Below are 24659 nucleotides of genomic sequence, written 5' to 3'. Positions count from 1 at the left end.
AGGTGCTACCCCCTCTTCACAGCTGGACGTCTCTGCCTTATAGCCGGTGGCGTGATCTCGCGTGGCGGCGGTTGGAACTCTGAACGTGCCTCCTCGCCGGGTTAAATCCTGGCACCAAGAAAGCGTCCGTTCCTTCTCCTGCCTCTTCCCCAAGCGCTCTGCTCACCCCCTGCGTGCGGCGAGGTCTGGGACTGTAATGGCTCTGGGAGGTGCAGGGAGGTGGGAGCGTGCCAAACGAGAACTCGGGGCGGTGGAGATCTAACGCGGGAGTGTGCTGCTCCGCTTCATCGTTTCCATGTGTGCTGAAGTCGCATGAAGTTTTCAATTCTGATGACTAACTTCTTTTCTTTATGGGAAGAAGCCAACTGACAGCTCCTCAGCCCCAACCCTTCTCTTTTTTTATTGCCTTTTAACCACGCCAGCTCTGCCTTTTCCTGTAATTCATAGGCCACAGTGGCTTTCCCTTGAATCAGGAGATTTTTATTGCTGATTTGGAGCACGCTGAGAGTAATCCCGTTCCTGCTCATGGACTTGCCACATCTCCATCTTTTGGAAAGGAGTGGCCTTACTTTTTATTTTCCTTGAATGGCTGTCGGTGTCCTGTATTTTAGGACCTGATGATCAGGCTTGAGGGGAGAAGCAGAGTTTGACGAGATCCCTTTTGAAGAAGCTTTTGAAAGCGGAGTAAAAGATCCACATGTGCAGAGTGGCACAGGCTGAGGGTAACTCCAGGCTTCGTAGAAAGGGATCAGGGCGCCAGTAGTTAGAAATAATAGCAGAGCATTGCAACTGCCTGGAAGTCGAAGGGAATTACAGTAGTGGTTTGGGGGGGATTTCCCCATATGGAAGGGATGGAAAGGACGGTATAGCAGAAAAGGTTTTCTTGGTATAAATAGCGGTTTGGGATGTTTTTAACAGGGTGAACTGAGGTGGATCGTGGGTCCCATTCCCTGGGGGAAGGTCCCAGACAGGCAACTTCGCGCTCGCTTTGTCTGAGAAAACGTGGGGCTTCCAGCCAGCCCCAGCAGCCGGGCGCAGCCCTGGGTCTGCCCTGCGCCTCGTGCAGGGACGGGACGTTTGGTCAACCTTTGAGGAGCCCCTTTGGGGATCTTCATCAACCTCTTCTCTGCCTGGTAGCACACATGAAGCTGTTGGGAAACTGCTACCATTCACCGCACCCAGGCTAGTGCTGCGTTTCTAACCCTTCCCCGGTGTTTTGCAGCTCTCGAAGGCACGCAGCCTCGGCCTCAGCAACTCTTCTCGCCTTCCAGCCAGCTTTTGCCAAGCGATGGTGCTCCTGTCCTGCCCTGGCTTTCCCCACCTCCCGACTGTTCCAGCTTGGACTTTTCTTCCTTTCCCTCTCTTTTGCTGTTTAGTTCTTTTCTTCTTCTTCCCGCAAACATACATCTCAATCAATTACTTCTGTGTTCTGCCTGTGGGCAACTGAAAGGAGATCTCCTGCTCTTCTTTCCTGTTACTTGCTTGTATTTCTTCTCTAGTTTCTATTTATATTTAATTTTATTTTTGTTTAATGTCATAAATCATGGTGATACCTCCCTTGTGTTATTTGTTGCTCCTGCCATCACAAGAGTTCATCGGTGCTGACCTCTATATGAGGATTGCACCATCACAAGAGCAATAAAACCCACACAAAAGCATTTTTTTCAAGGCTGAGTTCGTTAGATAAGCAGATTGTGATATTACCTGCTAGTTCCCAGAAGTGTGACAGTTACTTACTGTACAAGGGTTGTAAAAATCTGTCATGTATGGCTCTCTTTGACTTATTCATGTACAGTATTACTGTGGTACAGCGTCCTCTTTTGCAACGATTCTTGCTCAAGAGCAGGCTGCCGTTACGCCGAGACTTTCTCCTTCTCGGCTCGTTGTGGATGACACCATAAATAAATTTTAAAATGGGAAAGACTGGCAATTGGAGATGCAAAAGTGGGTAGGAAATGGAAGAAACCACAACGATAAGCAGGAGGTCAGCGGGTTGTACTAGATACGTCCCTCCTGTAAAGACTGGAGGGGTTTTTTTCTGTAAAATGTCAAGGGTTTGGGGCTGCAGTATTTGAAGCTGAAGCACGCTGTAGATGAAACGCAGGTGGAGAGTTAGTGTGGACAAAGAAAGAAGAAATCTTCACCCGGTACAGCTAACGTCTTCCCTCTGTCGAGCAGTCATTAGAGCCTCCAGATGGAAATAAACTGACCTATTTCTGGTCGGTTTAATTAGCAAGGTGGGAAAAACCAGAGAGCTGCCTGTGCTTTCATTCCCCCTGGCACCAGAGCACGTGCTGCATGAATGCATCAGCACCAGGCCAAACCAGCGCTGGAGGGCTGCTCCCCAGTGCTGTGCGTCCCCCCCCGCTCCGCACGCACCCGCGGGCCGAGGCCGGCCAGCTCTGGGGCTCGGGCAGCTCTGGGGCTCGGGCAGCTCTGGGGCTCGGGCAGCAGGGACCCGACCGCGCAGAGATGGCAATGGTGCATTTCTGGCTGCCCAGGCTGGGCGTGAGCTGTGCTGGGTCTCTGCGGGGATGAGCGATGGACCTCTGCCAGCAGGCATGGGCGCCTGGTGCCTGTCCCGGGTCGGGGTACCAGTCTCCCAGTGCCTTCCCATCCTGGACCGAAGGGCTGGGCTGGAGTCCCAGTCCCGGCTGCTGAGCCAGGGCCCTGTCCTGGGGCCTCGGTGCAGGGCGCTGGGCTGGGGGCCCTGTCCTGGGGCCTGGTCCCCGTCCCTGCATCCCAGCACCCATGCTCTCTCGGGCTCCTGTCCCAGCCTCTTGGTCTGGGCAGCGGTTCTGGGGTGCTGGCGCGGGACGCTGGCTGCGGCGTGGCCCTGGCCCGGGGTGCCGGTCCCTGTCCTGTGGTCCCGCTGCAGGGCGGTGCTTTGGGAGCCGGTCCCCGTCCCGGGGTCACATCCCGCGGCTCGGTGCCCCTCCCTACCTCAGGCTGCAGGCCCCCACCGGGGTCCCTGTCCGGGGTGGGGGCCGGGGGCAGCACGCCCGCCCTCCCCCCGCCCGCGGCGGCCCCGCCACCACCGCCACGGCCGGGCGGGGCCACCGGAGGCGGGCAGCGCGGCGCGGGCCGCACACGGCGCCTGTGCCGAGGGGCAGGGCCGGGGAGGCGGGCGCCCCCCTCCCGCCCCTCCTTCCCTCCCCGCCGCTTCCCGTCCCTGCCCCTTCCCCCATGGCGGCGCTGGGCGACACGGCGCGGCTGGCGGCGGCGGCGCAGCGCGGGGCGGCGGCGCTGTGAGGAGCCGCGCGGGGCCTGCGCGGCGCGGCGCCGGGCGGGCATGGCGGGCCGCGGCCGCCGCGCCTGGCTCAGCGTCCTGCTGGGGCTGGTGCTGGGCTTCGTGCTCGCCTCGCGCCTCGTCCTGCCCCGCGCCTCCGAGCTGGCGGCGGCGGCGCGGCCCCGCCGAGCCCGCCCGCAGGGCTGCCGCCCGCCGCCCGCCGCCGCCGCCCCGCCGCGCCGCCCCGGCCCGCCGGCGCAGAGCTTCCTCTTCGTGGGGGTCATGACGGCGCAGAAGTACCTGCGGAGCCGCGCCGTGGCCGCCCACCGGTGAGCGGGCGGGGGGGGGCGGCTCCGCGCGGCTGCCTTCGGCTGGGCTGGGGTCGGCTGGGCTCGGGTCGGGTCGGCTGGGCTCGGGTCGGGTCGGCTCGGCTGGGCTCGGGTCGGCTCGGCTGGGCTCGGGTCCGGTCGGCTGGGCTCGGGTCCGGTCGGCTGGGCTCGGGTCCGGTCGGCTGGGCTCGGCCGCCTTCGGCTGGGCTCGGCTCTCGGCACGGCCGTTTCTCCTGAGGAGCGGCTGAGGTAAGAGCCCCCGGGCGGGAGCTCTCCCGCGGCGGGGCCCTTGCGGCCGGGATCCCCCCGCCGGCCCGAGGACCGCTCGCCCTTCCCCGGGGTAGGTGTGAGCGAGCCGAAGGGGGCCCCTCAGAGCCGGCTCTCCTCAGAGCCAGCTCTCCTCGCACCAGCCCGGGCGCAGGGTGGGCAGCGCTGGGGCACTGGCCGGGCCAGGGTGCGGGGTGAGGGGAAGAGAGGTGCCCCGAGCTCTCGTCGGCTGCCTGGACCGGTCGGCGGAGGCGAGAGGGGTCGAGTGGAGTGGCCTTGATGCTCCCACACGGTCTGGTTGAGCCGGTGCCTGGCAGACGGACCCAGCGGTCTTGCCTGAGGGTCGGGCAGCTCCTCCGTAGCGAGGGGGCACGTACCGGGGGAGACGCGGTCGTCGAAGTGCTTCCCTCAGTGCTTCTACCTTGGGTATGGCCATGTCACGCTGGTGCAGTCCTTGGCTGCTGCTTCTGAAGACAGCCGACAGCCTAATAATAAAGTTTGGAGACCGCTGTAACCCCCTGGATAGGAAAAATAGACCACTGCGCCAAGACGAGAGCATGTGCTTAGGAATGAGACCCAGAAAATGCGTCTGGGAACAAAGAGTAAAATCGGCTTCTGCTTGCCACATCTGTTGCTAAGGCTGGACCAGGTAGCGAAACAGCTAGAATGGGGAAGGTCGGCTTCCATGAAAGGCTCCTAGCTTTGGGCTGGTGAAGCTAGCACAGGAACCGGGGGCTGCGAGCCACGTGTTTGTTACCCGAGTACACCTATTTTTGGGAGCAGGGGCAACCTTTGTGCTTTGCACCGCGTGCCACTCGCCGTAGCCCGTGGTCCCCAGCCATAGCTGGGTGTTGCCATGAGTGCCGCCTGCTAACGGGACTTCTGTCCAAAGCCTTGGCAGCGTCAGAATAATCATCTCTTCTGTGAGATGTGTCTGTGGCTTTGGAGAAACTCTCCGCTCTGCTGAAATATGCTTATTGCTCCGGCGTTCGTGCCAGCAGGCAGTGCTGAGAGGCTGCTCAGGAAGCCTGCTTGGGAAATCTGAAAGAGTTAAGAGCTAAAATGTCAGCTCGGGTATACCCCAGCTCTGACTGCGCACTGCACAGCCAGTGCCATCAGAGGAGCAGCCAGGAGATCTGGGGCGGCTCTTTCTCTAATAAAACATCCCCTTTAGTCTTGTACTAGAACAAACCCTTCTCTATCTCCTGCCTGCCCAGGTTGAAAAGTACTTGGCCCTATTGGGTGGTAACAACAGGATGGCAAAAACCACGTATGACAGACCATCTGCTCTTCTCCTTGCCCAGCCCTGGTTTTGGGAAAGGGTAGCTCTCTTTACATCAGCATCAAATGCAGTAAAATTGCTTAATTTGGGCAATCTGAAGCATATTGTCCACCAATGATGGTTTTAACGGAAACTTAATTCCTTCTTTCAGCAGTAGACCTGTAATTAAGTTACAGAGTGCGTGATTGATGCTTTGAAATGAGTGAAAGAATCTGTTTCTTCAGGGTTAGGTATTCTTCTTCACCATGTGGGACGGAGCATTTTGGATTGCAAATCTCCGGAGCTGCGTAATTTAAATTTACATACAGAAAGGCTGGAGTCATGTTGGGACATCATGTAACAGGTTTTACGGCAGAATAGTCTGTCTAGCGTCTATCAGATTTTGCGTCAAGTATTCAAGAAAGGGAAATTTATCACAATATTGTCTAGAGATAGGTGTTAGTTGTGGAGCATTTCACTTTGCTGGTGTGGGAAGGATTCTCGTCCCTGCCTTTGCCCATGCTTGCTGAACAGTCCCGTGCTGTGAGAGAGCTGGGTTTACAGAACCAGATCTGCGAAGTCTGCTCACACTACAAAATGGCTAAAGATGCAACTTAACAAATCCAGCTGGTGGAGTCGGGCTCCTTCAGCCCTCAGAAGGAGCTCTGAGTATCGCTTTTTACTGCACTGCTGTTTTGGCTTAACCTGTAGAGATGATGTTGGCTCTCGGAAGGGATGAATAAAGAGACCTCTTAACGTTGCGGTAGGGCTAAATGCATTTTTCTCCCCTCTGTTGGTAAAAGAATCGAGCTAATGTCTTGGTGACAGGAAGACATCTTTGGGAGAAAGTGGGGAGGGGGGGAGAGGAAGACAAACCTGAAATCTTAAATGGCTTTTGATTGCCATGAAGTACTCAAGCAGACAATTGCTGGGATTACTACATTGACAAAGCATCCTGGTGAGCTGAATCGCTGGCACAGCCAGTGAAATGGGAAGCTGCTAGCAAGGCATTCCCGGGGTGGCAGCGTGTGCAGAGCCTTGATACCCGGCTAGCCAGAACACTGAAAGGAATTAGGGATTCAGAGGCTGAATACCTCCAAATTGCTGTGGCTCAAAGGCCATTTACAGACACAGCTAAAAGAGACCGGAGCGGAAAGCATTTGCTGATCCTTGCTGCTGTGAATCCAGATAGGGTCTAACAAGAGGGGAAGCAATCCACTTCCTGAACATCAATCATGAGCAAAATGACCACTGCAAGGCAAAACGGGCCTGCTGGATTTTCAGGAGACGCTGGCTCTTTGAAACAGTCGTGCTTTTGTAGTCTGCGAGGCAGAGAATAAGCTTTAGATCTACGGGTTTTCGGAGGGCAGATTTGTAGCTTCAGCAGTTATTGCATCTGACAGCCAGGTTAGCAGAGCTTCCCTTCCAGGGGGCCGGTGAAGTGCAGCAGCAGAAACTGCGGGGTCACATCAAAGGACAAGAAGTAGTCAGGAAAAGAGCTGTGCAGGAAGGAGTTAAGGTACGGTTGGGGTTCAGGGAAAGTGCAACAAATGCGCTAATGGTTTTGCAGTTGAGGGGAGTTGTCCTAAAAGAGCTGCAGGAAGGAGAGGATGGGAGTAAGCAGGGTCCCAGAAGATTTAAGCCTGCTGTCTCAGGAACAGAAATATCAGGCAGTTAACTTTTTTGTGGGGTGTTTTTTTTTTTTTTTCCGTAGCAACTAGATTTCCTGGGAAACGTGGCAGGATACTAGTATGAATGCTGTTAATGGCGAGATGTCAGAGGTTGGCCTTTGCCAATATCTCTGCAGGAACACGGTCACAGTACTTCTCAGTTTGGACAGTCCCCACGGCACCTTGAAGTGCCATGAGGTGACATATGAGGACTGCGAGAGGTGCCGTTTTGTGGTACTAGTGATGCTGGGGCTTGTGGTAAGCCATCCCGCTCCCGCAGCAGAAGGGTGCCCTTTGGGAGGCTTCGTTCTGAACGTGCTGCCACACTGTTCCTGGTGGCTTATAGGAAACAGACTGCACTGGAATCTAAATACCTGAGTGCTTGGAAAAGCTTAAGTGAAAGGCAGCCAGAAGGATTTGGGGTCTAAAGGAGTTTGTATTATCTGTCTAAGCCTGCACTAGCTGCTGCAGAAATGTAATACAAAACACATTTTTGTGCTTCTTTTAGATTCAGAGCCTAGGTTGAGGCTGTTGGGTGGTACTCGTTTTTGGTCCTTTCTGGTTGCTAGTAAGGTAATACAATGGATTGTGGAGTGTGCACACTTACGTCTTTGGAGGAGGTCGTGGGAAGTGACTCTGAACATCGTGACAGCATGATACGTGTTTTGCCCAACGTATTGATCATACCACAGTATTGCAATAGCGAGACCTCAGTGTGTCCTGCTCTTGTATCCTTTAGCAGAAGTATGACATACTTGGGCTTTCCTATCAGTAAGCAGTTACCTAAAATTTGCAAGAATGTTTATGGAACAGTATGAAACAAATGCAGTGAAAGCAACTGGCTTTGGTGCATGGGGGATAAGGAGAAACTAAGTCACCTACATACCCCAAAATAACCATACGGCCCAAACCTCTGGGGCATTGGGCTTTGATCTTAGTCTGACCCACTGAGTATCGCTGTGCCTATGGATGATGGATCTGTTTCTGTCCCTGTTTCCACAAGGAAGGTGGATGGATATCCATGGGCTGAAAACTGGCATAGCTTTAAATTGGAGGATTTGGATTCAAAGGACTTTAAGGAGCTGTGGAAGCCGCTTGGGTTCTCCATTAAAGCTAGATACCAAGCTGTCCTACAAAAATTTGAAAGGAACTCCTCCTCAAAATCTAAATTCCATAATGCAGATCTTAACTGACAAGCTCTTTTAAACATATCTGGAAATTTAAAAACCCGTTGTTTTTCTGATCTCTCGTGACGGTCATCTGCAGTACCACGTGCAGAAGCAGCGTGCTGGTTTCCGTGCGCAGTTCTTCTGCCTGAGCTGTGGTTCACTGCTTCCCCTGTAGCAAGCGTTGCTGGAAAGATGGGACCTTGAAGAAGGCTTACACAAAACTAGCCCTAATTCAACATGAAATTTAGCTGAACCATGTATTCAAGAAGTCGGTCTTTTAGGTCCGTTATCTTGCTGAGTTCTTCACAAGTTATTATTTTCTTCAGCATAATTATCCAAGATGACTATTTCTCGAAACTTTGAATGGTTTCTCCGATCTCCTCTAAGGGAAGTTCCTAAGCTGCAGACAAAAAACAAATACATTTTTTGTAATCGTCTCCATTTTGGGTCTCTACAAAGGGAGCACTGTCTGAATAATGCCGCTGACTATGCTTCTGCTGAGTCTGCGGAGCTGATGACAAAGCAAGGTAGTACAAATAAATAATAAACACTGGAAACGGAAGATAAAACATTCCAGATCTGTGCTCCTCCTGCTCCAAGCTATGCTTTTTAAACTTCTTTTTAAATGAAGAAATTACTTACAGCAACATTTGGTAACTATAGTAGTGGTCACTTTTTAGCAAATACTGGGGTTTCTCAGCCTCTCTTTGTGCACACAGTTTTCTGTATTGCATGAATACCTGTACCAGCTGTGACAAAATCTTTGCACCAGTTTGCTTGTGACTTGCTCAGATTAGGGTACACATAGGATATCCGGCGTGCAAAACCAGTTAAGGGATGGTGACATTTAGTTGGTAGCCACCAGTACTGGAGCAGTCCTAATGACCTCTACTAAGAGGGTTCTTCTAAGGAAACGTTACCTAATTTTTCTATGTTTGTGTTGGTTTAAATTGCACTTTGATTCCCTTGTCAGCGCTAGCTTCTAGTTTGTTGGAGTTATGTGCCCTGTGCACTGAGAGAAACCAGGTCGCACACCGTCGTGCATGTTTTCAGCGCTGCTCCTGGGGAAGGTAATAGAGAGCCTTGCTGTCCTGATTCATGCACATCCTCCTGTTTAACCAAGCAGATTCAGATTACACAGAAGAGATAAGGTTGGGATCTGTCAGGGCAGTTCAGTTGCCAGGCTTTTAAATGACCGGTTCAGTACATGTATCGGTTGTATTCAGAACCTGATACTTCTCTCTGGACAGAGTTGAGATGGCCTTAAGTTGGCTGAGGCCACCAGCGATCACTGCAGGGGAGGGGGACTCTGCAGGCATAGATACAGGAGTCTGGTGGCAGAAATGTTGTGAACGCATTTCCTTTGAACAGCTGAGGATGACGGGGAGCCCTCATGGCGGGAAGGAAGGTGTCAAGTTTTGGTAAAAATCTTGTCCTTGGGGTTTTTTTTATTATCAAACATACAATTCATTTGCAGATGCAATCTGCAAGTCTTATGTTGGAGAAGTCTTGACAAGAAAGCAATGTCAGGCGGTGGGAGTGGGTGCTGGTGGGGCCACAGGAGTAGGAAGGTGTTGAGGCAAGAGCTCTGTGCCTGAGGAGCTGAAGGGGGCAGGTTGCTGCCCATAACCTGAGAGCAGACACCGTAAACTGGACTGGAGATAGGAGGACGGGCAAGAAACATAGCTGTTAACACACTAATCTGCAGAATCACTTGTGATTGAGCCAGGTCTGATTCTTTGCAATGCCAGATAAAAAAGTTAAAAGTAGCTTTGATCGGAATTCATCCCTGCATTTACCAGTCCTTGGTTCTGCTCAGAGCTGGGGTCAGAAAAATGTACTTACAGTTCATCTTATAGTCTGTGGTTTGGCTTCTTTGGCTGAGCGCAACAACATGTTTCCTGAGCAATTTGTTCTGTATTCTCTCCCCAAAAAGGGGCCGCGTGGAGCAGTGGGCTGTGGCTTAGCCATAAGGAGCAGCATATGGTGACTCCCATTGTTTCAGTCTCTGCCGAACAGCACTTGCGTTGACACAGACACTCAGGCAATTTTTCGATGTGGGAGCGTATTTCATCTGAGTTTGAAGAAACGCTCAAAGCCACAGTCACAAATGACACGGCGAGTCATCTCATCCTAGAAATTGCATTGTTGCAGGAAGTGAACACTTAGTCAAGCTGTGCTGGGGCACAGCTGGCATGAGATCCCGAGGCTGAAGGAATGTTGCACGTCCCACGTATGCAGGGATATTTCTCTGGTTTACTCCTGTTTTAGTATGAAACTTAAATATGGCCTACATCCAAGAAAAGATGGGACCAGACTGGCTTTGAGCTGAGGGGTTTAATGCCGTATGAAGGCTGGAAATCAAACCTGCCGGGGTTTGTGCATGTACATGCATTTTATTCCACCCTCATTGAATGGGAACTCTATCTTGACAATACTTAAGGCTGTCCTGAGGTGAGGGAACCTGGGTAAATTTAAACTGGGAACCAATGGAAGGGATAGTGGTGTAAAAAAGAGAGTTGAAGACTGCTCCTGAAGAGTCCAGAAAGGAGCTAAAGCTTGGAGTGACAGAAGACATCCTGCGTTTTCCATACTTCGTAATCGTTACGAAGGCAGATCTTTCAGGATATCCAGAGCAAGCCTGAAAATTAATTGTTTGCTTTTTAATTAAAAAAGTCAATAAGCAGAAATTTCTGTAAGAGTTTAGCTTATAACTTCACCTGGTGATTGTCTGGGAAGTGTCCTGTGTCTACCCGAAGCTGCATTGGGAAGTGGTCACAGTGGATGCGAGGAGCTGCATTTCTCAGTAGCTTCCTCTGCCTTTTCTTTCTATGAGATTAAAATTTGAATGCATTAAGTACCTTTAATGAAGAAGTCTTTTAAACTTAGATTGGGAGTTGATTGGAAAGAGCAATTTACCGTGTAGTCTTTTCATTCAAGACTTGATGATTTGTACATGGAGTGTGGGTGTCAGAAAATAAACAGCGGAACTTCCTTAATAGTTAGCAAAAGTTCAAGATATGAGCGTGTCTCATTTTAAAACGGGCAGTTTTCCATGCTTTAACAGGATGTGACTTTATAACCAGTAGTACTGTACATTAATCGCATCACTGATGATTAAAGGCCTCATCACCTCTGTTGTGAAGTCAACAGGAATGTTTCCTTTGGCTTTACCCTGTCCTCTTCTGGGAAGCTGGGATCTCAACTTTTCCTATGAAACGCTACCCATGGCAGCAAGAAATCCAGAAGACAAAGCTTTTAAAGTAATTGGGCGATATTCATTACACAAAGCTGAATTAGCATGTGATGGTGTCAAAGTTGATGTTTATTTAGTACTAATTAAATACCTTTGCATTTCCCAGTGGAACTTAAGGAATAAGTTTTTCTGAAATATTTTTACATTTCAGACTTTGTGTGGTAGCTAATTCTGGAGACTTCAAATTTCAGGTGGTCTGTACTGCCCAAAATCTGCTCTGCTTTTGGCAAGAAACCTATCTTGAGAGGCATCTGGTAAAAGTGACAGTGATGCATTGAAGCAATAGTGCGTCCTTTACCTTGAGAGTGCTTTCACTTTCAGTTTTGAATATAGTTTATATTCTGAGCATGGTCACCAAACATAATTAGAAAATATTCTCCCCCATACAAAAAGGGGCAAACCCTCTTGGTTTACCAATGAAAATAGTTTTCCGTGAGTTTCTGTGAAGGATACGTGAACTCTGCTTTTCCCCGGGTAGAATTTGAGAAAATGGTACTGAAAGCTTAAAATTCATCATTTTTAGGGCAAGGCTGTAACAGTTACATGATTGAAAATCCTCCCTGGAGGAGGTTAAGTGTTCTGCAGTCTGCCTTGAGGAATCATCCTACATCTCTTCCTGCAATGTAAGTGACCCAGTTTGCCCACGCAGATGGGTTGGATTTGGCAGAGAGGAGCACGGAAGGTGTGGAGCAGATGTCTCTGTGCTGCTTTGCACAGAAAAGGCTCCTCTTTTGTGATGTTCCTTTGCTGAAATCTGGTTTGAAGTGTGCAGAAAGCTGCTGGAGGTGCGGGTGTTGGTAGCACCAGGTCATCTCTTGGGATTACGTGTTTCGCATGCATGTCTTAGGACTACTTTTCTACTAGTCCTTTGCTGGTATGGGCAGACCCATTTGAGGTTACCGTTGCTACGATGCTCTGTGCTTCTCCGGCTGTCCCAAAGAGGCAGGAGCATTTTATTTCTGTCAAAGCCCTACATGCTTGTCCATGTAGCATCTGGAGAAGTTGCTGTTTGGTTGGTTTCCCACAGGATACTGATTCCTCGCAAGTTCATGTGAAATTTGCATCTATTTGCTCTTTGGAAGTCAGTACTTTTGAACGCACGTTTGAGCTTTTGGGGGGTTTAGAGGGACTGGGAGGTGGATACGATGCTGAATAACTTGCAGGGAAGCTTTGGAGGCATTAAATCCAGTTGTATGTGAATTGTTTGCCCATCTTGGCTCCCTCTGGCTTTGCTCTGCACCTTGTGACCAATAGCTGTTAGACCAATACTAAGTGTGCTTAAGAAAGCCTGCCTGCCACTAGTGAACTACTACTATTGTATTATATTTCTATCAGATACAGCTGCAAAAATGATATTCAGATGCTTGTCATGTCAGAATTTTTTGTGTTATACCAATTGCTTTGTGTGCCATGTGAATGTCCTTCAAGGCATTTAAAAAGAGTATTTTTGAAGCAGATGAGGTGTAGTTCCTTCGAGTGGTTTCTGGTAGCACTCTCTGCCTGCCTTGTTTTGCATACTTAATTAGTCCTTATTGTCTTTTTCAATCTAGAACATGGTCCAAAACCATTCCTGGCAAGGTTGAATTCTTCTCCAGCGAGGGTTCGGACACCTCTATTCCCATCCCCATCGTGCCGCTTCCAGGTGTAGATGATTCTTACCCACCCCAGAAGAAATCTTTCATGATGCTCAAATACATGCATGACCACTACTTGGACAAATATGAATGGTTTATGAGAGCTGATGATGACGTTTACATCAAAGGGGACAAACTGGAGAACTTCCTCAGGAGTTTGAACAGCAGCGAGCCCCTCTTTCTTGGGCAGACTGGCCTTGGCACCACAGAGGAGATGGGGAAGCTGGCGCTGGAACCAGGCGAGAACTTCTGCATGGGGGGACCAGGAGTGATCATGAGCCGGGAGGTCCTGCGGAGAATGGTGCCCCACATTGGCGAGTGCCTGCGAGAGATGTACACCACCCATGAGGACGTGGAAGTAGGAAGATGCGTACGGAGGTTTGCGGGAGTGCAGTGTGTATGGTCCTACGAGGTAAGGACGAGGGTGCAGAGGATGAGATGTGTGTTTTGGGGGAGGTGGAGGAGAGGGTGGGAGAGGCTGGCAGCAGGGGATTGCTGTTGTGCGGCTGTGCAGCAGTTCCTTCAGAGCTCACCTCCCTTTGCAACTCAACCATCCAACTGTACAGTTTCTACGCTTTTTCTTTTCTACAAGCATCACCCTGGGAGACACTTGCACAGATACAGAAGTGCAACAGTAAGGAGGGAAATGGAGCCTGACATTAGGCACGTTGGGGTGAGGAACATTCATAATTGGTAACATGTTTTTATTTAGAGAGAAAGAGAATAAGCTTAAATCAAAACGGCCATGGGTCCCTGCAGTCTTGACTGTCCAAGCCTCTTTTACCTTCTTTAGCTGGGTATGTCATGATGTCAGTGTGGAAAATAGATGATACAATTACTGTGCAACTTGCTGCAGTTGAAATGTGCAAGGCTGACAGATGTTTGCCCTGACAGTGACAGTTTTTTCCCAAACTACAGCCATGGCAGAGATGTCTCGTGGTGGCTGGCACTGTCACCCTCCACGCTGAGCTGCCTCACAGCCTGCCCACAGCCCAAGTCCGCTGCTGCTCAGGGGACTCGCTGGCAGCCCCATCCTGCAGACGCCTGCTGAGCAGGTCCTTGACGTCAGCAGAGACAAGCCACTGCTCTTACACTGAAACTCAGGGTCTGCCCGCACTGATGTGACTGAAATTTGGCATCTTGGGGAAAAAACGACAGAGTCCCCAGCCTGCTTGTGGCAGAGTTTCCTGCTGCTGTTCCTGCTGGATGCTGGGGGCTGGCAGCTTCTCCCAGGGGTGAGGGGTGCTTCTCCTGCCCGGGCACGCTGGGCTCTTTGAAGTGAGTCCTGGGTGTTTACAGACTGTCTGATTGAAAACACCTGCTGGGCGTGAGCTGCAGTTTCTCCTCTAGTACCGGGGAAAATCCTGGTGGGTCTGCCTTAGAAATAAGGGGGAAGTTGAGAGCAGAAGAGAGGGTAAACAGTTTGTCTTTTTACACAAACATTTATGGCTTGTACGCAACTATTGCTTTGTCTTTTTATGAGATGTGGTAAAGATGGGGATTCTTCTGCCTGCGTGACAGAAGAGCTGTGGTCACGGATGACAACAGATACTGCTGCAGACCCGCTCTTTCACTGGCAAAGACCTGTGTTAAACTTTTGACACCGAATTTCTGCCCCCAAAAGCTGTTGCTTCGCTTCAATTCACAGTTCAGTGACAGGAAAGCCTCTGAGGAAGGGGAAGGAGGTTTCCAGCTGCAGTAATTCATTCATATCTTTTGCGCATAAAGACTTTCTGGACTAACAGTAGCTCTCCACATTCCCTGCTTACAGACCTGGAACTAGTTTATGTATTGCCAGCATCGTGGTTAGCCATTCATAACTAGTCAGTAACTTTTTCCACAGTTTTTAGCAGCATAAAATTTTTACTCTAGACATTCTGAGTTGAAATAACTTCTTGTGTGAATGCCTGTACCATGTGGCATTTGATAACTTACTGAAGGTCAGCATTTTGGTCCTACTGAAACTGGCAAAGACCTCCTGAATTCAATGTGATCAAATTTTGGCTTGAAATAGCTAACATTAGCGCAGAACTGTACTAGGAATGCTATCTGACTGAGTTCGATTGGGCTTTTCTCAAAATCAGTTTTGTTTGATCAGCTTCTGTTAAATTATCCATAGTGCTGGATTCTCCCAAGTGCCATGAATTACTTAAAATTGGTTTGTGTGAAGTGTATAAACTGTAAGATGTTCAGAAGTAACCCATGAGTGTGAGATGTTAAGGCTCAGCTGTTTTGGAGAGAAGGAAGAGTTTCAGTGATGAAAGTACGCTGCTTCTACAAGGAATAGTTCCACTCTCATTTAGTTGAGGCTTTTCAATTTAAAAACCTGTCATCTTTTCCTTTTTTTGATCTGGTCCTCTCATTGCCCAGACAACTAGATTAAATGTGCCTGGTATTTTATTTAAGATAAAGGAATAGCTGTGTGAAATAACACAGCTGTTGTTAACGGCTGTGTTAGGAAAGCTTGGTGTAAAAGCGACGTTTTCCACATCTTGTACGTTTGTGAACATCAAGTAACAGGCCACTGTAAGTGAATTGGAAAGTGTTGTATTTCAGTGAGCTTCTGACGGTGCAAAAAGTTTATCTGTGCCTGCTCTGCTGGGGCAGAGCCACCACATTCTTCACAATTCCCGTGGAAAGGGAAGCAGCAACAGCATGAGGCTCAGCAAACAAAACCGCGTTGGCCTCAGAGAACCCAAATCTCAAACTTCTCCTTTGCTTCCTGCACTTCCTATTCTGGAGAGTCTCAAGTGGCAGCACAAACGAGGAGGTTGGGTCTTTGCAGTCACCCCCCAGCTCTTTGATTTTTGTTCTTAGTGTCTCGGACGTGGAATGCCTTGCTGGACCTCAGTGTGGGTGGTTTTTTTCCCCGCACTGTTCTTGCGGTGGGCTCTATGCCCAGAGTCGTTTTACTCATCTCCATGACTGTCACTGCCCCCTTTCTCTGATTTTAGGAGCCCACAATGTCTTTACTGTGCTGCTCATCTTCCCTGCTCTGGCTCTGGTGGTGTGCCCAAATGCGTCTCCAGGCCTGGCTCTGTGTTTTTTTTCTGCTCGCAGCAGTCTGTCTCAAAACCCTTTTTTTTTTTTCCCCTTTCCTGTGTTTCAGTCACTTCGCTGCTCTCTGCGGTGCCTCTTAGACCACTTCATTAGTGGCACCGGTTATTGCCCGTTTCAAGACTTGTAAAGATTTGTTCACGCTCTTCCTGCTGTCAGGAGCTTTTCAGCAAATACAGTAAAGGAATTGACGCCACGGTTCTTTGGACTTCCTGTTTCATCTCACCCCAGAAAAGAGGCAGCAACAGTATGTGCAAGCCTGAGGAGAACTGAAGCTCCCTGGGCTCTGGGGAGCTTTGTCTGATGCACCCAGGCTGCTGCTGCAGGAGCATTTTGCAGCCCGTGATGGATTTTAGGCTCCTGTGACCAGGCTTGTAGCTGTTGCCCTACTTGAGACAGATCAAGTGAGTCACAGATGAGACATGCCTCTTAAAATGTAAGTTCTTTACGGCAAGGATTATCATCGTTGTAAAAACAAAACCGAGACTGTTACTGCTATTTGACAAATAGCTGTAAAACTGAGCCCTCTATAGGGTGGAGCAGCCAAAGCTACGCGTTTTATGCAGCAAACTGGCAGAAAAAAATCATGAGAAGAATGGAGCTGTGAAATCTCTGAAGCTTACAGATGGGAGCTTGACAGTTTATGAAGCGATATAGAGCGCATTCTGTCCTCTTGAAGAGGGCAAAAGGCTTGTACTGAACTTGCTAGGAAGTGATTCTGCATTTCTAGTGAATATTAGTATTTTGGACTTCTGGAACACTGCTGGATGTTTTTCTCAGAAAAAGTTTACATATTTAAGTTCATTTCCTTCTCTCGTTTCCTCCCACCAGTAGTTCTAGTTTGTCTTGCGTGGATCACACAGACATGCTAGTTTTGTTTTCTCATGCACTGCCATGTGGTGCCATGTGCAGTCTTGGCTATTCAGCCTGAGAATGGGTTTCAGCTTTGATGACAAGCTCTCTCATTTGTGATTTAAATGATCCCAACGTATTGTTGATCTCAGTTTTCATTTTGAGTCTAATGTTTCCTTTAAATGCGTCTGAATTACGAAGCCATTGCTCTGTACTTTAGTGTTGTTTCAGCCTTGTTTCGTAGCTGCTGCTGAGTATTGTTCTAATTTGTGTTTAATATCCTCACCTTAAGAGCGCTGGTAACTTTAATACACGCTCTTGGTAGCTGCTAGAAATCAAGGCAGTGCTGATACATATCCCATTATTTTCTTCAGTAACAAAACCTTCTGACACACATTGCTTTCCAGTGATACTAACTGCTTCGTGTCCTACAGTGCAATAGAAACGGCTGGATCCAACGGAGCAGCTCACGCTACCTCTAACTGCTGATGCAAATGCCCAGATATTTTGTCTGTTTTTCCTTCTGTTCTGGTTGAGGTAGTGGGAGAAATTCAGTAAGAAGCAGCAAGTGTGTCTGTGTGGGAGCGGGCTGTGCTTTCCCCCAGACCAGCAACAAGTGCTCTTAAATGTCCTGAAGTGAGACAGGATTTTTTTGTAATACATGGAAAAGAAGCTGTGACAAAGGGAGTGATCACATCAGGAAATGCGGGCGTCAGGGAAGAGTAGGTCCAATCTTTTGGGCGTTGGCGAGGGAAAAAGTAGGGCAGTGGTGACTAGGGATAGCGGGGGGCTTCTGGAAGAAGGGGGGTTTGAATTAACGTGTTGTGTGGTCTTTCATCTAGAGTAATTGAAGATAATTGCTACTCTGAAATTCACTGAAGTTAGGAAAGCCCTTAAAGTGCGCATTATATCTGCCAAGTACATTGGCAGTACCAGAACATACCGTTTCTGGAACAGACTCTCCTATGGGCAAAACTGAAGTTTATGGTTTTCTGTAAGATAACCAGAAGTCAAAAAAAAAAAGTCCTGCAGCAATTGATCACAACTGAAGTACTGGGGACAGATGTAACTCTTAACTGCTAACCTTCAGTTCCCTTGCTTTATCCTCTGAGAAAGAACCTTCCTTCCTTAACGAAAAAGGAGATTCAGCCTGTTCCTAGCTGGCTAGTGTACGAGATACAGCACGCAGTGACTTCAGCAGCAAGAACTGTACACCTCAGAGCAGGACAGGATGGGGTCTGTGAGGAGGTCCTTTGGGCAGGTGCTCTGAAGCATCTCGGCTCACCGCGGTCTGTGCAGAGCAGCAGGGTTGGATTGTGGTGTTTGGTCGCTCTTGCTCTGTGAACCCTTGGACTCCAGGCAGCAAATGTAAGACTCAACTTGTCTTTGTGGTGGGAGCATTCAGCAGCACTTCTGAAATCAGATGCTCTAATATATATGTGTTGTCCCAGCTTCAAAGCTTGTACATTTTTTTTTTTTTAATATTAGAGCATAGAAACTTGGCAAACCCTGATGGCAAAGGATACATGCATCTCTCCATGTGCGTGTAGCCCATTGTGTCTCTCCATTCAAGAAACCTAGGATACAAATTGTGTGTGTGTGCGCGAGAGGAAGGATACAAGCATGCTCAGTGTTTTATGGTGGATGTTTATAAATCAGCTTTTCTTAAGCACTAAGTTTTATCTTTGAAACACTTCAGAGATGTCTGTTTGGCTTCGGAGTAAGTTGAAAGTGGGTGGTCATCTGTTCTGGGGATGGATGGAGACTGAGCCTCATCAAGGAAACCAGGAATGGTATTTTGTCAGAGGACAAACAGATAAGACTAGAGAATAGCATTATCTGGGCAGGGAAGGCGATGCATGGAGCTCAGTGTGAGACTAAAATACGTGACTGATGTGACAGGGAGTCTGTGATGACAGTGGGGGAGGCAGTGTGGTATGACCACTGTGGTCTAATTTTAGTAGCAATGTTTGCTGAGGAGGAGAGCAGAGAGGTCAAAGGAGAGAGCAAAGGCTGCAGTTTGGGTTTGTGAAACCAAGGTGTGGGTTAGGAGGGTTTGGAATAGGAGACAGATATCTCAGATCTGTACTGAAGTCCTGACCTAGCTCTTTCACTTCAGAAAGTAATTAAATATTTGAGATCCAAATATTTCAAAGAGGGAAAACTGACTTGACATCACTAAGTCATTTCTTAGTGACTTCTGAATTCAGGTTGGTAAAGGTTTTTTGTTTGATGTAGAAATCAAGAACCACTTTGTATATAGCTCCGAGTGTTACACCCAAGTCACTTGAGTCTGGATCTCTCTGGCTTTCTGTTGGCCATCATTTTAAAAGAGGAAGGCTATGTGATATGCGCTTACACATACATGCATTTCCAGGCTGTAGAGACTGTTTGAGACTGACCTAGTTTAGTGAGCACACGGTTAATCTGTCCCTAGTTAGCTGGATGACTTGATCTAATGCCTAAGCTGAGGGTTGATGAAATAGGGACTTCGATGGTGGTGTGCAGACCCTAAGGAAGCTTCAGCTGTGAATCCAGCAAACACAAGTATTGCTTTTTTCCCCCAATATTATCATGTCGAAGTGCAGTGATTTGATTAGAAATTAGGATCTGTGCAACCTGTTGAGTTTAGGGGGCCATCAGGATTAGTTGTTATCTTGAGGACGAGTCAGGAAAGGCTAATCCTTCATTGCATGACAGGACAAAGAACTCTAATAAAATAGCTCATCATCCCAGTTTCTTAATTAAGGCACGCAGAAGATACTTGAGTATTTGAGTTTGTTCTGTTAAACAGCAATGGGGCTAGGCAGAGGGAGGTAAATGTAAGACCAGAAGCTTTCTAATGTATTTTTTTCTTCTGAACTGATGGGAAAGCCATCCCTCTTTTGCAGGGTAGAGTCTTACTTTATGGCTTGCTGGAGCTGTGAGACTCAGTACTTGGAGGAAATAATGTGCTGTGATCAGAGCTGCACATTGCACTGCCTCTTGTAGGTGAATCCTACCTGACTGGAGACCTTGGAAGGACATGGTTAAATTCCAAACCTAATCAATATAAACCCCAGTCATACCTGTGTAGTTAGTTATCTCCCATGGGTCAATTATGTCTGACCAAACTTTGAGTTGGCAAGTTTCGTTTTCCATTTTATTTAGTGCTTATCTCTGCGTATAAAAGATGAGGGTGGGAGAATAAACCACTTCATGGCTACCTCTGTATAAACAGAATCTCTGAAATGTCCCACGTGGCTAGACAGTAAAAAAAAAAAAAAAAAAAAAAATTGCCTTTCTCAGCTGAAGTGGACATGAAGTGTCTTCAGCTGGAGCTCTCAATATGGAAGTTTTTAGCTGATCTATATGTAGAGGGTAACTGTGACCTGGATGTTTGGGGGCGGGGGGTGTTAATTGTGTAAATTTGGAAAGAATATTTGCTTTTCTCCCCTCAGTTTATTAGAGCCAAGTTCTATGAGCAGCTTAAAGTGCCAGCAGCATGGAAGTGTCAGAGCCTGTAAGCATGGGAGACAAAAGCCAGACTTGTTTGGTGATGGGAAATAGAAATTAAGTGCTGATGTGGGGAAGGGGCTTAATATAAACTAGCTGAGGTCATTGAAGGGATGGTAAACACATGCAGCTCACATGCTTTCAGTGCTAGCTGTATTATACTTGGAGTATAGTGTTTTGAGAAATAATAGGATTTTTTTAATAAAAACAATTGAGTTATTACAGAGAAGAAACAAAAGGTGAATCTTTTAAATGGATGGATATGATGGGTTTTGGTGTAATATCTAGTTTTTACTTTTCTAAAATCGATTTAATATAAAACATAATTTACTTTTGAACTTTGAATGAATGAACACAGATAATTATCCAGAGTTGCTTTGGACAGTGGTTATAGCCAGCCGTGTCGGTGTGTAGCACTAACCTGCTATGAGGGCTTTTCTTAATGCTTTTGGAGAAGACAGTACATAGCAGGCTAACGCTGCCTTGCCACAGCACTGAACTGGCTGCTCCATGAGCGTTTCCCTGTGCTCTCTGGGCTGACAGTGTACTCGGGCAGTCTCCGAGGATGCGTTTGTGATCTGTACTATTATGTTTTGCCAGTTCACCATGTTTGCAGTCACTGGTCTGGTGCTGGGAGATACTATTGTAAAGAGCTGTTAACAGCAGGTGACTCCTCACATCAGCCCAGGAACTGCCAATACTTCTTTTGCTTCCCAGTTGCCTACTCCTAAATTCACTGTCCTCGATGGGCTGTGTGGTCTCCCAGTGCTGACAAGACAAAAGATGGCATTCAGTGTGCTGCCGTATTTCTTTTTTTATAGCTTGCAGCTGCAATAACTAATGAGAACTGTGTATCTTGTGTCTTCTTGTACCCAAGTGCATTTAACTTATGTCAGGAAGGAGCTTGGCTTTTTAGGCTGTGGTGGTAGAACCGTTGGTTCGTGGATGAACAGGGAAGGTGCAAGATGACAACCTGCGATGCCCAGTCCTTGCAGCAGCCAGGTAGCAGTTTAACTCGGTGCTCTGCGCTGTTGTCTGATGGCTCTGTGGATGGTGTGGGTATGTAATCTGACTGCATGGAGGATTAATTGTCCGGGATTTGCCTCACCTCATTTCCTGTAGACACCTCCCAGCTGAAGAGCTGCTGCTGCTGTTTTGTGTTCTAAACCCATCTGATTTGGAGCAGAGAACTTAGTTCTACTTTGCTGGACTGTTGTGCCATCCTTAATTGATCCTTAAAATGCTTAAAACATTTTAGCGCTAATTTCCTGTGTTAAAAGCTTATCTGGACTCCTGGCGCTGGGAACTTTCATGGTTATCAGCTGGAGACCTCTTAAAATCTTGCCAGAAATCCTGATTGCCTGAAGGGTGGGGATTATCTTCCTGCATGCCTAGACCAAAATGACCTATATGCGTCACATAGAAGTTGGGAACATAATTGGAAGCATTTGGGGAACTAACTGGTTTTGCTTTCTTAAATCCTGAAATTTCAGGCTGGAAGTGTATTTGGGGATCCTTGCAGAGCTGAAAGTTAAGTTCTGGTTATTTCTGGTTAGTTTCTTACATAAAAGTGAATTTCTGCTGGTGTCCTCAGTGAAAGCAAGTTAGATGTCAGTGGTTCTTTCAGATGTGTTTTGAGGTAGTTTAAAATATTACTACAATAATGAAGCAAAAGTAAAAGTTTTGACTGATTTTTTTTTTTTATCAGTGGGTTTCTTGAGTACCAGTTGAACTTCATGCCAGTTACTTGCAGCTTGTGTGGTAATGGTGACTTTAGTAAAAGAGTCAAAGCCTGCATGTAATTTAAATTGCTGTTAGGGACCCAAAGTGTTTTTTAAGACTCTTTGAATTGGAAATGTCTGTTTATCCATTTATACTTTGTCCACACTGCAGTGTTGTACCCTGATGTGGAGTATTGCTGATAAAAGGAAAGCCACTACAGCGAGCTCTCCTTTCCAAGTAAGCACCGCAGCATTTTTTTTGCTTCACAGCAAGCTTTGCAGTCTGTGTAGCACCGTCTTACCTGTGCTGCTCCCAGGGCTGCAGCGTAGATGAAGCTCCAGCGATCAGCTTCTGTGCTTGGTGGTCTGATGTCCTGGGAGCATTGCTAGGGTAGAGCAAACAGCTTCATTTAGCGTCTCTTCTGGCTTATAGCTGAGAGCACAAGTCGGTACAGGGATGGGAGCCCTAAATGTTTATGCAGCGCTGTGAGATGAGGCTCTTAGAGCCAGTGCTTTAGGGTCATTAACTTCGAAAGAGGTTTAGGAAAAGGCGCAACATGCTCTTGTGTAATGAAGAGAGCACAGGTAGGGTCATGCCCAGTGGATCTAAGCTCCATCCAAGTCTCTGGGTTTAATCCTTCCTACTGAATGGCTTTAGGGAGCTCCAGCTGAGTGCTATATTTTTGTTCTTGGAAGCAGCCTTCAGAAGCATCCGGCACTCTTTGTGGATTAAGCACAGGTTCTTAGACAGAGAGAGGCTAGGATTAGCAGTGAAATAAATGGGAACCCATAGTTTGGACTCAACCAGCAGTTCATTAGAAAGCAGAAAAAGGGTAGTAGAAAGCTCTTTGCAATTCCAGAAGTGCTATGGTCCCCTTCTTCCTGCAGCAATAAAGAGAGAAGTACCTTATGAGACACCTCACCTACCTTTGGCTTGCCCCAGCCTCTCTGAGTAGGCAGCCAGCACTTGGATGCTGCTTCCTTGCCCACTGTCCTCTTGGCCATGCTCAGACCTTGTGTCGGTGTGCTTTCTGAAAGGCAGGCACAGGTTTGTTCACGAAAACTTGTTGCCTGCTCTTGTTCATGGTTGCCACTTAAGATTGGTGCAACTGGTTAGAAAAGTGCTCTGAGAATAGCAGCCGAGTATTAATGAAGGTTCCTCTGCTCATAGGCCTTCAATGGGTGTAATTACTTGGCAGTAACTTCTTTAAACCTTATTTGAATTAAAGCTACATGTTTTGGCTGGTTATGTCACCACTGTATTAGTGAGGAATGCAGGAGAGAGTGCTAGTTTGCATTAACTGAGCTGCCTTAATCCTTTGTAACCATACTTCTTAATATGAGTTACTGTCTTACAGAGAGAGAAAACATTTGCCGAAGGGACAGCAGAGTTCACTCCTCAGCATCTCTGCATAAGGGCAATGTTCTTTGTCCTCAATAAGGACTAAGAAAGTTCTTAGTAAGTGGGTGTTGAGAATTAATATTACGTGTAATTCTGCATAAATACTCGATGGGGAACTGTCTGTATCTTAGGTCTGAGTTTTTTATAAATCTTTTTCCCTATAGTCCCCCTCAATGTATGGGTGCAGAGTAGCTTAAATGCTTGACCCGATTTTTTGTAATAGTTTCATACAACCTTCAGACTAGAAGCTTCACTAAAACCAATTTTGTGCGACTAGAGTGACTCCAGAATGTACACCTCTCATGTTCATTGTCCAGGTCAGCAAAAATATTGTTCCCTTGCATGAATATCTTTGCTGTCCTGACAAAAGAGAAATTTGCTTAACCTTATCACAGATGACTTGTCAAGAAACCTTACCCTTACTCTACCTTACCTTGTTTGTTTAACCTTATCACAGATTACTTAACTGACATACTTGGTTTTATATCCTTCTCCTATTGAAGACACTTCCTAACATCTTTGGCCAAGGGGAACATAATTTAAAAAAAAACCAAACAACCAACAACTGAGAGACAATAGCAGATTTAATCTTCATAAAGCAGCAGGGCTTTTGCTTCCCTGGGAATGTTTGCGAGCTGTCGCTTTTCCAGGTTTTCGACAGAGCAATTTTTCTTTGACGTTTTCAGATAATCTTTTTTTCCCCTCTCTGACTCCTTAGAGTTGAAATGTGCACTGTAGCCTCTGCAAGAGCCTTTTGCAGTTGCACTTTGTCTTGCTGCATTTTACTGGGCCCAACTGGAAGCCACCTCTGATCCTGTGGAATAATGTGCTTGCCTGAATCCTGAAGTTTGCCGGTAGCAGCATCGCTGCTGCGTGTGTTTGTACTGAGGAGAAACTGTCCACGTGGTTTCTTATCTTTTCTAGGCCAAAAATAACACCATAGCTCCTGCAGCCTTAAAGAATTAGCCTAATTGCAGAACTGGAAACTAGGGTGAAGATGAAAAGGATATTTCAAAATATATAAAATAGGAGCGGGGTGCCTAAGCATTAGGATGAAGAGCCTTTGTCTGGAGCTCTGGACGGTGAATCAGAAGTGTTTGTGATGATCTTTTGCATGGTCTCTACCGCAGGGATGAGTCTCTGCTGAATTGCAGGTCTGCTCAAATTTAACTCAGGCGGTGCAGTTCTGATAAGAGAACTGCAAGCAAGGAAGATGGAAGGTGAGGGCAATGTCATCTTCCTTCTGGTTGTAATGTGGCTCCCCCAGATCCCTGATGTGGCTCTGCAGAAGCGAGCGGGTCATTTCTCCAGCCCACG

The 24659-nt window shown here is 47.7% G+C and overlaps 1 protein-coding gene across 1 annotated transcript in view; it reads left to right on the top strand.

The window, feature by feature from the left end:
* Positions 1–3292: 3292 nt before the first annotated feature.
* Positions 3293–24659, top strand: part of CHSY1 (chondroitin sulfate synthase 1) — a 79440-nt gene continuing 58073 nt past the window's right edge. The window contains exons 1-2 of the mRNA XM_059823731.1: positions 3293–3558; positions 12732–13227. Coding sequence (XP_059679714.1) covers positions 3293–3558; positions 12732–13227 — 762 coding nt within the window. The remainder of the gene's footprint in view (positions 3559–12731; positions 13228–24659) is intronic.

The sequence above is a fragment of the Gavia stellata genome, chromosome 13 (genome assembly GCF_030936135.1).
Source record: "Gavia stellata isolate bGavSte3 chromosome 13, bGavSte3.hap2, whole genome shotgun sequence".
NCBI classification, from domain to species: domain Eukaryota; kingdom Metazoa; phylum Chordata; class Aves; order Gaviiformes; family Gaviidae; genus Gavia; species Gavia stellata.
The sequence above is the reverse complement of the archived record's forward strand: the minus strand, read 5'-3'. Positions and strand labels throughout refer to the sequence as shown.